General features: G+C 46.3%; 1 protein-coding gene across 1 annotated transcript in view; it reads left to right on the top strand.

Annotated features, from left to right (window-relative positions):
- TESC (tescalcin) overlaps nucleotides 1-14,845 on the top strand; it is a 63,874-nt gene that overhangs the window by 26,110 nt on the left and 22,919 nt on the right. Inside the window, exons 2-3 of the mRNA XM_069081456.1 lie at nucleotides 500-569; nucleotides 11,276-11,356. Coding sequence (XP_068937557.1) covers nucleotides 500-569; nucleotides 11,276-11,356 — 151 coding nt within the window. The remainder of the gene's footprint in view (nucleotides 1-499; nucleotides 570-11,275; nucleotides 11,357-14,845) is intronic.

Below are 14,845 nucleotides of genomic sequence, written 5' to 3' on the forward strand. Positions count from 1 at the left end.
AGAGTTATGATGCTAGTGACCTTGGACAAGTCACCACCTCCCTGGGCCTCAGTTTTCTCCTCTCTCTGTCCTGGGCTCTCACTCTCTCTGTATACTTATATGTGTGCTCGAACACACACACAAATTCACATATACATGGGTGTGTGTAGCTAAAGCAAGAGTGGGTTTTGACCTGAGCCATCCAGAGCCTGGGCTGAATTTCCAGTCTCAGCTTGAACCTCTTCCTCCCTCCTCTACCATCCTGAAGATGTCATTGGGGCAATGCTCCTTGAGGGCATCTTCTGTTCTGTTGTTTGGGGGGAGGGGTTGTTTTGTACCCACAGTGCCTGGCATTGTGATGCTTAGTAAATACTGATTGGTTGGTGCCTTGGGGAGCTCTTGAGGTGGTGGGTCTTGGGTGGAGGGGGGGGGTTGGAGATGGGGGATGTATTTTTCCTGCAGTTCAAGGAGAGGACTCCCTTCCTTACTGATGACCTGTCCCTCTTTTTCCACCCCTCAGTCTCTTCAGACCAAATCGAACAGCTTCACCGGAGGTTCAAGCAACTGAGTGGGAACCAGCTGACCATCCGGTAGGTTGCTTAGACAGCCCCTTCCACAGACCTTTAAGAAGTGGGGTGTGGGGATGGGGAAGGCCTCCCTCTCTTCCTGAATGGTGATCTTCAGGATCCAATATGTATTTCTGTGTCTTGGTCCCCCTTGGGCAGTGTGTCTGGCAAAGTCAAGTGGACCCCTTCTAAGCATCATACACAAAAGAAAGGACATAGGAATACAGAGGAAACCAATTATATTGAAAGTTATATCACAATCTGTTTAAAAAGAATTTTATACCTCCAACTTAAGGACCCCAAGGCAACTTCAAAGCCATAAGGACACCATGGGGGGAGCCTATAGTTATTGTAAGTGTATACTAAAGGGAGAAGAGGAGGGGGGAGGTCACTCTCCTGCTGTCTTTAGACCAAATGAAGGATCCAGGACTATAGATTTCAGGCTGGGAGGGAGGGAGCTTTAGGGGCCATCCATTCCAACCCTCTTGTTTTACAGGTAAGGATACTGAAACCCAGCAGTCACCCAGCTCAACCCCCTGATTTTATAGGGGAAGTAACTCAGGTGACTTGCCTAAGGCCACATGAACAGTCAGGGGCAGAGGCAGGATTCAAAGCCAGACCCTCTGACTCTAGATTCAACATCTGCTCCAGTGTCCCTGGGTCTGTAAAATCCAGGTTGTGCTGGGATAGAGTCAGTGTTCTGGGAAAATGAAGTTATTCTTTAGCAAGGAATCTCCTTGGGGAAGAAAGGACCAGAGTTGGAAATTACAGGAAGACATTTCAACTCAGCAATGGGGGAAACATGCCAGGTGTTAGAGCTTTTCAATAGAGAAATGTTACTACTGAACTCCTCTCACCCAAGAACTCAAAATTTAACCCAATAGTCTTTGTTAAGCATCTACACATGCAAGGCATTAGAATACAAAGACAAAAATAAAAACAGTCCCAGCCCTCAAGAAACTGATATTCTATTGGGGGGGGGGTGAGGGCGGCAGGGTGTGAGGGAGAGCACAATCTGTATCATTGATTGGCTCCCTTTTAGCTCCGGGATCAAATAGAAAATCCCCCTGGTTTTTAAAGCCAGTGGGCTTGGAATCAGGAAGACTCATCTGCATGAGTTCAAATATGACCTCAGACACTTCCTAGCTGTTTGACCCTGGACAAGTCATTTTATCCTGTTTGCCTCAGTTTCCTCATCTGTAAAATGAGCTGGAGAAGGAAATGGCAAACACTCCAGTATCTTTGCCAAGAAGATCCCAAATAGGTTCAGGGAGAGTCAGACAGGACTGAAAAATGACTGAATAACAGCAGTATCTTGTCTCCTTCTTCCCTTTCCAGGCTTCTTTCCCCTTCTTGCTCTCCATTTACTCTGAGATTCAGACTCGGGGCTGCTAGACCTAAACACCACAGACTCTCCCGACTCTGGGCATTTTCATGGGCTGTCCTTAGGTACCTGAAACTCTCTCCCCTTTCCATCTCCACATCCTGGCTCCTCTGGTTTCCCTCAAGTCTCACCTAAGATTCACCAAGAGACCTTTCCCAGTTCTCTTGGGTTCTCTCTTTCTATATCTTGTTTGTACATAGTTTTTTGCATGTTGTCTCTCCCATTAGACTGTGAGCTCCTTGAGAGTCTTTTACCTTTCTTTGTACCCCAGTGCTTGGTATGTAGTAGGTGCTTAATAAATGCTAACTGACTGACTGATACAGATAGGACTGTATAGACTCCATCAAGGAGGAAGAAGGGAGTGTTCATGATTCCTGGGTTCAGGAAAGGAGCCTTAGAAGAAGCCAGGGATGGAAGAGATGGAAGGGAAAAGGGGGTGAAGCATCAGGAGATGGAGGGTTCAATTCAGCAGGTGGACCAGTTTGTGGTGTAGCGAGTGAACCAAAGGGAGCCTGAGGAAACAGGCTTTGATTAAAAAGAAACAGTCCTTACCCTCAAGGAGTTTATAATCTAGTGAGGGAGGGGAAAGACAGTACACAAAAGGAGGCATAAAATGGGGGGTTGGGGACCATGGCACCAGGGATACCCATCATAGGGGCATCTTCTTCCATGGAGTCAGAACCAGGCAGGACAACTTAGTGGATTGAGATAAAAGTCCAGGTTCTTCAATTGCCAAGGAAGGCATTGGGAGGAGTCTGGTACTCAGTCCTCCAATCAGGGGAGAGGAGGCAGGGGGAGGTGGCATTCATTGAAGCTAAAGTTAGCCATATGATGGTGAGATTAGTGTGATGAGCTTAACCTGGGGGAGGCATCTTTCCCATGGAATTGAGACCAGAGAGAGAAGCAGATGGAAAGGGGACTGAGGGCCCCAGAGGACAGACCCCAGGAGCAATGGAAAGAAGTGTCAGTGAGGACAGTTTGGGAATGATAGCAGGGAGAACTTCTTGACAATAAACGGAATGGGTGACCTTGGGAGGCTGGGGAAGTCCTGTCTCCCTGGGGCTTTTGAGACTGATCACTTTGGGGGAGTCTATCAACAATGTCCTGGGTCAGTTACAGGGTTAGATTCTATGCCTTCACACCCCTGCCCCTCTGAGATGATGGGATCCTAGGAGAGACTTGTATCTCTTACCTAGCTCGGGAATGGTGGCACAGATTTTGCCTTTATATACCTGGAGTGAACCCTAGCTCCTGAGCCTCCTAACCCACCAGAAGACAAAGGAAAGGGAGCTGAAGGCTCCTGTTTCTCTGGCCTTTTCCCTTCCCCACCGTTGAGCTCTGACACCAAGACTTTGACTTTCCTTCTGCTGTCTGGTCTCCCAGGGGGCCCAGCCCTGCAGGCCCTGAGTGCCTGGCTCATTATATAAACAACCTGGCAGGAAGAGTGCCTGGTGGCTGGCTGGGGAGCCCACAGAACTCTGCTTTGCATAATCTGTCTCTCCATGTTCTTCAAGGCATTAGACAACAATCATCTATTGGTCTGTCACCCCGGGGATGACAGGAAAGAACTACAGGCAACAGAAAAAAGGAAGCAGAATCCTTCTGGGACTTAACCCCCTCCCTCTCTTCCTCCCTCCCTCCCTTCTTCCTTCCTTCCTTCCCTCCCTCCCTCCCTCCCTCCCTCCTTGGGATGCCTCCAGAACAGAAGGCTTTATCAAGAGGCATGGGTTTTATTTCTATACCCATAGGTCTTCCCTGTCCCTCATCCTACCCCATCCACCCCATAAGAATTTATTAAGCACCTATGTGGGGAGCATCTTTCTATCTTTAGTGCTGAACCCAGTTCCTGGCACATAGTAAATACTTAATAAATTCCCGTGGCCTGATCTTTGATGGACTGTGATGGGTCATGGGGATACAGGGACCAAAGGGAGGTAATATCCACCCTTAAGGAACTTTCTCTACACAGGGAAAGGACCAGTCCCTAAATTAAATTCTCAGGAATGATAATAAGAATTGGCAATGCTTTCAGGTTTTCTGAGCGCTTTACAAACATTATCTTATGTGACCCTCACAGCCACCCTAGGAGGGAAGGACTATTACTATCCCCATTTTACGGAAGGGAGCAGAAAAGCAGATTGGGGTCATTCAGCTATTAAGTGTCTGAGTCCTGATTTGAACTCGGATCTTACTGACACCACGTCCAGCTCTCTTCAATGCCAGGAGAACGAATTGAGAGAAGTCCCTTGATTTTAGGGAATCGAATCTTTGTGTGTTGGGCCTGTGCATAAATGCTTGTTGAATTGAATTAAACTGAGTATCCTCCAGGAATCAGGCCCTTTCCCCCAAGAAAACAAGCCCAGCCCTCGATTAAATGGTAGATGAAAAAGTGGAATGGAAGGATTTCGGGGGGATGGTTAGAAAAGGGGAAGGAGAGAAGGTAAATTTACACAGTAAATTACAGGGCAACACCCCTGTGGGGCTTACAGCTTATTCAAAAGAATACTGACACAGGAAACAAAAGGTTTTTAAGCATTAAGCAATTTTTGCTGTATACAAGTTGTTGCAATATGACTTTTGGTTCCATGATTTCCCTGGTGTGGGCACTGGCTGACCATAGGCGTCCAGTGTTGTTCTTGTTCGTGTTTTCTGTGGGAAACCCACAGAGGGAATGAGTCAGTCAATAAGCATGTATTAATTGCCCGCTGTATGCCAGGCACTGTACATAGAAAGGCAAGAGACAGTCCCTGCCCTCAAGGAGCTCACGGTTTGATGGACAAGACTACAGGCCAACACTCTGTCCATACAACCAGGGGCTGGGTGCCTTCCTTCCTCTGGGCCTTGTGGTCTCCCCAGGGAGGTCAGCAGAGCTGACAGCAGGTCCCTGGGAGAGCCTCCCTCATCCTTAATGGTGACTGTAATGTTTCCTCTGCCTGTTGAATGACCGGACCAGAATGAGAAGTCAAGGACTAGGTTGTACAGAATGGGCCACCTCAGGCAGTGGGAAGAGCCCTGACTCAGGAGGCCTGGGTTCTCGGTATCATCCCAGCTCTGCAGCCAGGAAGCTATGGGAGCTTGGTCAAGTGCCTTCCCTTCTCTTTATCTTCATCTAGAAAAAGAGAGCATAGGATTGCTGACCTTCAAAGCCCCTCAAAGCTCTGACATCTCCGGCCCCTCCCAGCCCTGACATCCCCTGTTCTAAGACCCCTCCCAGTCCTGACATCCCCTGTTCTCAGGCATCTCCCAGCTCTGACATCCCCTGTTCTCAGGCCCCTCCCAGCTCTGACATCCTCTGTTCTCAGGCCCCTCCCAGCCCTGACATCCCCTGTTCTCAGGCCCCTCCCAGCCCTGACATCCCCTGTTCTCAGGCCCCTCCCAGTTTTAATGTTCTATAATTAAATACTCCCAATTTTATAACCTTCAAGCTTCATGGAGCACTTTCCTTACAACAACTACATCAGACAGGCATTAAAAGTATTCTTATACTCATTTATAGGTGAGGGAACTGAGGCACAGAGAGGCTAAGAAACAAGTCCATGCTCACACAGCTATACCAGAGATAGACTTTAAATCCAGGTCTCCCAGCCTAAGACTGGAAAGTCCTAGAGAGATTCCATAAAGGGGAAGATCCTCCCTAGGGCTGGAGTAAGTAGCCTAGGAAGCCTTCATGGAGGAGGCAAGATTTATCCTGGGCCTTGATCAGGTTAGGCAGTGACAAATAGTTTGGCATCACTGCCCCAGAGGAGATCAGGCCCAGAGATCTAATTGTACAAATAGGGAAGTGGTTTCTCTTTGGTGCTTTCCTGTTGTGGGGTGGTGGGAAGTGGGTGGGAGGATAGCCATCCCAGAGCCTTCCCTTAAGAAGCAGGGAAGTCTGCTCTTGGCTGTCTCATCTCATCCTTCCTCCAGATAGGGCCTTTGGGTTTTGACCCTTCTCCACCTCCTCCTCTCATCCCTCCATAGCAAAGTTGGGTCCCAAGGTTATCGTTGAGTATTGGGAGCAGCCCCTTCTCCCCCTCCTCATATTCCAAAATTTGATCTCCTGGGGCACCAGGTTCAGTGGGAAGCCACTTGGGGTCAGAAATAACAAGGAAGACCTGATCCCTGGGGCCATATAATGGCACAGACTGGTAAAATCAGACAAATAGCTCGAGTTTCTGCCCATTCCTCTCTCCTCGGCAACCCCTGCCCACCCCCTCCCCAGGAAGCAGAGTACAAAGCTGTATTTATCCAGTATGTGGAAAGAGTTCTGGATTTGTAGTCAAAGGACTTGAGTTCAAAACCTACCTCTGCCCAGAGGGAGTTTAACCTCTTTGGGCCTCAGTTTCCTCATCTGCAAAATAAAGGGTTAGATTAGATGACCTCTGCAGACACTTCTAGCTCTCAATCTTATTTCCTCCAGAATAAGATGGGCTTGGTCATGTGATGAAAGGGATTGGCCCAGAACTGAGAGCAATGGGTAGAAGGTACAAAGAGGAGACTGAAATCAGTGTCAGAAAAAATTTCCCAATGCGGAGAGCTGTTCCAAAGTGAGGTGGGGCGCCTCTCATTAGAGGTCTTCAAGCAGAGACTGGATGGCTGCTTTTGGGGGGATGCTGTAGCAGCAAATTCCTTTTCAAGTATTGGTTGGACAAGGGCACTAGAGCTGAAGGCAGAGGAGCAGGGTTCAAATCCCCCATCAGGTGCTTGCTGCCTGGGGTTTGAGAGGCAATACATGATGACAGTGAGAGAAAACTCCCACTGATTTCCTCAAACTGACAAGAAGAAAACAAAGAAGGCTCCCAGCATGGTCCCTTCCATGGGTGAATCGATGGAAGGACACACAGAAGGCGTGAGGTTATCACCTGGACCGACCCACCGGACCAAGTTATCCTGCCTTGGAATGGCAAGCACTGGGTAGAAGCAGTAGGAGCCGAGACAGAGGAGAAAGGACTGGGGAGAAAGGAAGCAGGGCTGGGAAGCTCAGTGAGTCCTGGCATTCGAAGAAATATGTGCCGAGTATATGCAAAATAGCATCTGCTGGAGATGGCGGGGGAGGCTTTGAAAGTCAACAATTGAGACACTTTTTTGTCGAAGAACAAGAAGAACCCGGCTCACGAGGATGGCCACCAGACAAAGCAGCTGGGCTTTCAATCACAGCTCCCTACAGACAGACGCATTCGCGGGGTTCACTTTCCCTGTAAAGCCTCCAGAGCCAAGACGTGGGTTTTCTCTGGTTCTACATCCCTTCCTCAATGTGGGAACATGGCACCGCCTCTCCAGGTCAGCCCCATGGTCTGGGGTCCCTCTAGGCCTGAAAACAGGATGTGATAGTAATGGCAATTAAAGATTCCCCTGTATTGGCTTGGTTTTCAAATTGATTGTGTTAAAACCCAGAGTTTGTTAATCCCACCTGTGGGATGGGCTTGTTGATGTGAAAAGAAAGTCCTGAACTGGGAGGAGCTGGTGACGTAGATTTGGAGAGACACTAGAGAGAGGCGGAAGATCTTTTTGGAAGCAGCACCTCGTGGAGAGAGAAAGACTAAGAGGATTGCTGGTGGCCGCTTTGAATTGCCCTGGACTTTTGAGACCTGCCCCCTGAGCTGCCAAGGACTGAGGAGACATGGCTGTTTTGCTGGTACTTTGTCTGTTTTGATGTTGTTTTGCCAGATTTGTCCACTGGTGAAAGACAGTCCTTTTGTTGAAGAAGTCCTGGAACCTGGCTGTTCGCTAAGAAGCCCTGAGGCTGTCCTGCAGACAGAGAGTGAATACTGTCCACTGGTGAGGGACAGTGCTGTTGTTGCAGGGGTCTGGAGACTGTCCTGCAGACAGAATGAATACTGTCCACTGGTGAAGGACAGTGCTGTTGTTGCAGGGGTCTGGGAGCCTTTCTGTTGGTTCAGAAGCCCTGAAGAAGGATTTTCTTGTTGTATGTTTACAGAAATCCTGGGAGAGGGCTTTGCTTATGTGTTCAGGGGTTCTAGGACTGTTCTACAGACAGAGGATGAATTCATGAAGGGACTGGCAATGTATCTTGTGGCTTTGCTAAGCCTTGTCTCCCCAGGAACTAAGATTGCTGAGAACTTGCCTCCTGTCAAGATGAAGAAAAGACCTCCATTTGGGTATTAAGTGCTGTGTTTAAACTTGATGTAACTCTGGGGTAGATTCAATTGTGATCCAGGGGTGGGGAACTTTTGACCTTATGTTTGGAAACTAATCTCCATTTGAGAAGAGGGGCTTTGTGGTGGACTTAATTAAGGTATAGCCTAGGGGTGGAGAAGTATTTAGAACAGAGACTTTGTAATTGATTGAATGATTGGAAGGTCCTGGGGTGGGGTAGTGCTTGGAGATTATTTAATCACGCTTAGTAAATGCTGTATTTTGAATGATGTCATATTTTGAACTTCTCTGTTCTTGGTTTGTCACTGAATAAAATAGAGAGCACCTATGCTGGTATTTTGAACCTGGGAAGTTGCCTTCTTTTGGCATTACATTACACAGGATCATAGACTCACAGCTAGAAGGGAGAGCCAAGAGGCTGACCTCCTCACTTTACAGAGGAGGAAACAAGGCAGGGAAGTGAACTAGGAAGTGTAGAAGACAGGATTTGAACTCACGTCTTCCAGACTAGTCTAGTGAGAACACCACTATATCAGGAGGCCTCAGCTGAGTCTGGCACGTGGCTAATTGTCTTCTTTGCCCAACGTTAGGAGCCAGTCAGCAGTTCAGAGCTGGAAAAGACCTTAGAAGCCACCCGGTCCCCCCCCCTCCCCCCAGATGAGGAAACCGAGGGTCACACAGGAAGCAAGTGGCAGAATCAGGATTTGAACCAAAGACACGTGGCTTCTCAGGGTTCCAGTGACCTGTTTTCCTTAATCAGTTATCACAAATCAATCACCCATGAATTTATTTAAACCCTTCTTGTGAATTATCCACAAAATCTCTCCTTTTTAATCTATAGCATGTCTCCTGTGACAAACAATGAATAGCAATGCATAGAGACCTGGCCTCTGCTTTTAAAAGGCCTGGGTTCGAATTCTACCTCTGACTCATACTAGCTGTGTGACCCTGGGCAAGTCAGTTAATCTTCTAGTACCTCTGGGAACTCTGTAAGATTATAAGGTACAGAGTGGGTGCTGCTCTGCATTGGTAAAGGGAATCTCTTCACCTGGAGTTCTCTACCCTGATAAAATCACAGGTCCATACCCTCTTCGCCCCACCTCCACCCCAAAAAGTGCCTCTCTGGGGAAAAAGTCACCTTCCCACTGAAAAAAAACATTTAATTTTTGTCCAGCCAGCCTCCCAAAGTATTTGTTTTTGTTCAGTAGTTTCAGTCTCGTCTGACTCTTTGTGACCCCATTTGGGATTTTCTTGGCAAAGATACTAGAGTGGTTGGACATTTCCTTCTCCAGTTCATTTGACAGATGAGGAAACTGAGGCAAACAGGGTTAAGGGACTTGCCCAGGGTCACACAACTAGTAAGTGTCTGAGACCAGATTTGAGCTCAGGAAGGTGAGTCTTCCTGACTTCCGGCCACTGGGCCGCCTAGCTGCTCCCACCAAAGTACAGCAAGCCTCTAAGGAAGAAAGGAAGGACATAAGTATTTATTAAGTACCTACTATGTGCAGCGCTTTACAAATATTATCTCATTTGAACCTCACAACAGCCCTGGGAAGTAGGTGTTATTATCCCCCATTTTACAGATGTGGAAATTGGGACAGAGGTTAAGTGACTTGCCCAGGGTCACACAGCTACTAAGTGCTTGAGGTTGGAGTTGAACTCAAGGCTTCCTGATTCCAGGTCTAGGGATCTATTTAGTAGAAGATAAGGAGACAATGAGGCCTACACTCTCCCTATCTCATAGGTTTCTCATGAAGAAAGTGAGCCCAAAACCATGAAGCCTGACAAAAAGGGAGGGCAGGGGTATCATTACTCCGATTAGAGATCTGAAAGCTGAGGCTGAATGGGCACTGTAGGGGATGCTTGTAGAGGGCATTAACTGTTGTCCAAGGTAGAGACTGGACTAGGCAGCCTCTAAGGGCCCTCTTAGGTGTCTGTGCTCCTATGGTACCCATCCATCCTCGAATGTCTCAAGACTGGAATTGAATTGAATTCCAATTGAATGTGGATGCACTGAGCCGCTATCTCTCCTCTGCCTTGCCTGGACCGCTTCCTCTGGAGCATCAGGAATCACATTTTAGGAAAAGCATTGATGAGTGGGGTAGCAACCAGCATGGGGAAAGGGCTCTAGTTCATGTCATCTAAGGAGGGTTTGAAGGAACTTAACCTGGAAAAGAGAGGACTGAGGGAGATGTGACAACTGTCCTCAGCTACCTGAAGGTTGGTCCTATCCAGGAGGAACTGGACTTGTTATGCTTGGCCCCTGGGGGCAAAACTGGGAGCAAGTAAGGGATAGGGGGGGAGGGGAGAAGTTGGCAGAGAGACAGCATTTGGCCTTAGGAGAGGAAATTATCCCCACAGTCACCATTAGCCAAGAGTAGATGGAGGACTCCGGTAGACTGAGCTAGCTGAGGGAAGGGACCATTTTTGCTTGGTACATAGTAGGAACTTAATAAATGCTTATTGGCTTGACTTTTCTTCTCACCAGAGATCTTCTCCAGTCTAGAACCATGAACCACGATGAACTCAACCCTGCCATTTTTTGGTCAATTTACTCCTTGTTAGATCCATTTACCATTCCTATAACTAAGGGACCAAAGTGCTCCTCTCTAGCCACCTGTCTCCCCCTTTAAAATGAAAGCTCCTTGAGGACAGGGACTATCTGATTTTGCATTTGTATCCTCAGTGTTTAGCAGGATGGTGAGGTGGATGATAAAACACCAGGCCTAGAGTCAGGAAGACCTGAGTTCAAATCCATTCTCAGACCTTACTAGCTGTGTGACCCTGGGCAAGTCACTTAACCCATTTGCCTCCGATTCCTCATTTGTAAAATGAGTTGGAAAAGGAAATGGCAGACCCCTCCAGTATCTCTGTCAAGAAAACCCCAAATGGGGTCAACAAAGAGTCAGACATGACTGAAAATGGCCAAACACAAATGCCCAATAAATACTTATTCATTTATTCATTCATTCATCCATCCATTCATTTATTCATGCTGTAGAGGAGATTCCAGTTCAAGGACAAGTCAGGTTGTATGATCTCTGAGGGTCCTTCCAGCTCTCAGATTCTGTGACTCTGCCTGGTATACAGTAGGCACTTAATAAATGCTAATTATCTGCTTCCATTTTACTTTAAACTGCTGTCCTGGTTCCCTCATTAATGGTTAAAACAACAATAACAACAACTAGATAGGACAGAAAACATGATCTGATACATTTCTCTTCTTGGTCTTTTCTTTTGAAACCAGCAAAGAAAACTTTAACAACATCCCTGACCTGGAGCTCAACCCGATCAGATCCAAAATCATCCGTGCCTTCTTTGACAACAGGTGAGAGCTCTCGGCTGCTTTATCTGGCTAATGGATTGTAATTTTTTTATTTTTGCCTTTTGGAGGGGGGAAGGCAGGGCAATTGGGGTTAAGGGACTTGCCCAAGGTCACATGACTAGTTTTGTGTAAGTGTCTGAGGCTGGATTTAAGCTCAGGTCCTCCTGACTCCAGGGCTGGTGTTCTATTCACTGTACCACTTAGCCACCCCCGATTGTAATTCTTATTGTCATCACTGCCTTGCAATTATACAACCTTTTCATTTTTTTTTCCAAAGCATTTTCCAGCCCCACTAATTCACCTTCCCCAAGGCAACAAAGGGCACAGGAGGCATTGTTATTATTCCTGTTTTATTTATGAGGTTATCTCAGAGATTCAATGTTATTATATTAGGATTTGCCCAATATCATGGTAATAGCTGAAGATTACATAGCACTTGCAAGTTTGCAGAATGCCTGGCCTGTCTCTTCTGAGGCAGCAAGATAGCATAGTGGAGGGCTCGGAGTCAGGAAGAGCTGAGTTCGAATCCTGCCTCAGGATTAACTGGCAACCAACTAGTTGTGTGACCCTGGGCAAGTCACTTAACCCTGTTTGCCTCAGTTTCCCCATTTCTCAAATGAACTGGAGAAGGAAATGGCAAACTACTTTAGTATCTTTGCCAAGAAAATCCCAATGGGGTCATGAAGAGTTGGACAAGAGGAAACAACAATAATAATCTCATCTGAGTCCTGTAACAACCCTGTGAACTAAGTACCACAACTATTGCCCTCATTTTACAGACAGGGAAACTGAGGCTCGGAGACGTTGTGTCAGGAAAGTTGTAAGAGAGGTTCTTTTTCAGGCATGGGCTGTACTAGGTTGGGGGGGAGGACCTGGAACCCCCAATGCATGAATAAATTTCAGGACCTGCATGAACTTAGATGGGGGGGAAATCCATTTTTATTTTCATAATCTAACTGAATTTAGATTTCCTTCAATTATTTAAAAACATGATTCTGACAAGGGTCCTTGGGCTTCACCAGACCCTGCCAAAGGGGTCCAGGACACACAAAAATATTTGAGAACCCCAGACTAGATCAATTGTTGAGATCCTTTCCAATTCTGAGAGTCTGTGTATCTGTCCATGGTACCCAAGCCAGTAAGGATCAGAGGCAGGATTTGACCCCAGGACTTACTGACCCCAAGGCAAACACTCTGCCCACCACACTCTACACTTCCTGCCTCCAACAAGATTATGTAGTTAATAAAAAACTCACAGATTGTGTGCATAAGGGGCTTTGCAAGCTTTAAAGTGCTATGTAAATGTCAGTTATTATTATTAGCCATAATAATAGCCAGCATTTTGGGGGGAGGCAATTGGGGTTAAGTGCCTTGCCCAGGATCACATAATTAATAAGTGTCTAAAGCTAGATTTGAACTCAGTTCCTTCTGACTCCAAGGCCCGTGCTCTATCCACCTAACTGCTCTGTTTACATAGCATTTTAAGATTTACAAAGTAATTACAAATATTATGTTATTGGGAGGGAGGCACAACTTACTACTTATCTTATAGTAATACTTATAGTACTTTGCTTCACAAAGTTGTTTGGGGGCTCAAATGAGATGAGATAAAATTTCACAATGGCGAAACTGAGGCAGGCAATGGTTAAGTGATGTAGCCAAGTTACTCAGGGCTAGTAAGTGCCAGAGGCAGGATTCTAAGTTTGGTCTTCCTGATTCCAAGTCTATCACTATTTGCTTTGCTATCTACTGTCAACCTGAAAGTTTTGTTAAAGGAGGCAAACAGGGGTGGCCAGGTAGCACAGCGAGTAAGAGCACTGGCTCCAGTGTTGAGAAGACCTGGAGATCGAATCCGGGCTCTGACACTTAGCACCCTCCCAGAAACACTTGGCACTGTAACCTTGAGCAAGTTACTTAACCCCAATTGCTTAGGGGCGGCCAGGTGGCTCAGCAAGTAAGAGCACCGACTCCAGTCAAATCCAGGCTCAGATACTTAGCACCACACCCAGAAATGGCTGGCTGTGTAACCTTGAGCAAGTTACTTAACCCCAATTGTCAAAAAAAAAAAAAAATAAAGGAGGCAAACAGACTAGTTGATAGGTAAATCTGTATTGTTTATTCCCTTAAAGCCAGCCAGATACATACATGTATGGAGCCAGATCTAAATCTGACTGTGTGAACAAAAGAATGAGAAGAAGAAGGCTTAAATACTTTTTAGAACCGTCCCAATTCAGGGTGACTGTGTCACTCAAATTATGATCTCCATAAATGTTTAATCATTGTATGAGAAAGGAATTTTCTTAATTGAATAGGTGATAAAATACAATAAAATACCTTATACAGTCCCAAAAGTCTTAGTACGATTGACAAAGGGTCAATTGAAATTATGACCCAGAATATCTGTGTTTTCTTTATCATTAACATGCCATAACATAGTATATGTCCAAAAAATATTAAGATAAGAAAAAGTCCCTTTACTCAAGTTAATTCCTTGGGTTAAAGGTCTCATCCTGATTGTATAGTCAGCCCCATCTGACCTTGTTGACGTAGGAAAAGGTATTCTCTGAGTTTACTCAGAGAACAGAGAAGCCCTTAGCTCCCGGCTGGTCTTCTGGTTGATTAGTTCAGTCCTTGGCTCTCATTGAGGTTATTAAATTGATATTAAATGATCACCACTAGTTTTCTCCTGTAGGAGCTGCTGTGATGGAGCCAGGTCTCAAAATGATTTTTTCCCAAGTTCACTTAGACCCTTCTGGAAAAAAAAAAAGAGCATAAAAGACAATCATTTCCTCTCTGGTGTCCACATAATATCTGAAAACATAAGGAAAAAGGGGGAAAGAAACAGGTTACCTTGGAGATAGAAAGCCATCTACTATATTTATCCTCCATGTGCTTAACTACGTCCACATCTCCCCTGCTAGAATGTAAGTTCTTTGAGGGCAGGGGCTGTTCCATTTAGTCTTTATATCCCTCACATTGAACTCAGTGTCTGATACTGGGTAGGCCCTTGATCAAAGCTTGCTGATTGATTTATAATCCATTAAGTCCCTACTCTACCTTAACGCAAAGGAAGCCTAGTCTGTAGAGATTTCTTTAAAATTGAGGAAAAACTAGGAAGGAATAAGGACTGTGTCTCCATGGCCCCAAAGACCTGGGAGGGGCATGTTTGATAGTGATTAGACTGGTGGTGAATAACTCAGTGGGTGGGGAGGAGGTTCCTGGAGGAGTTAATCACTTTTAGGTCAGCCTTAGCTGAGGGTTGGGGTCGGGGTGGGAATGTTTTCACCTTTAAGTAGGTCACAAGCCCCTCTGGCATTCAGGGACCTCTTTGCAGAAAGATGTTCTCAACTGCATAAACTATAATACTTACTGTTTCAGGGTTACAAAGGAAACCAATTACTGGGAAATCGTTCACAGACTCCAGGTTAAGAACCCCTGTGGGGGTACGGGGAAGAGACAAAGACAGAGAGAGACAGAGAGAAAGGGAGAGGG

The sequence above is a fragment of the Petaurus breviceps genome, unplaced genomic scaffold, assembly GCF_028583685.1.
Source record: "Petaurus breviceps papuanus isolate PSGF00001 unplaced genomic scaffold, PetGlider_PUasm1.0 99, whole genome shotgun sequence".
NCBI classification, from domain to species: Eukaryota; Metazoa; Chordata; class Mammalia; order Diprotodontia; family Petauridae; genus Petaurus; species Petaurus breviceps.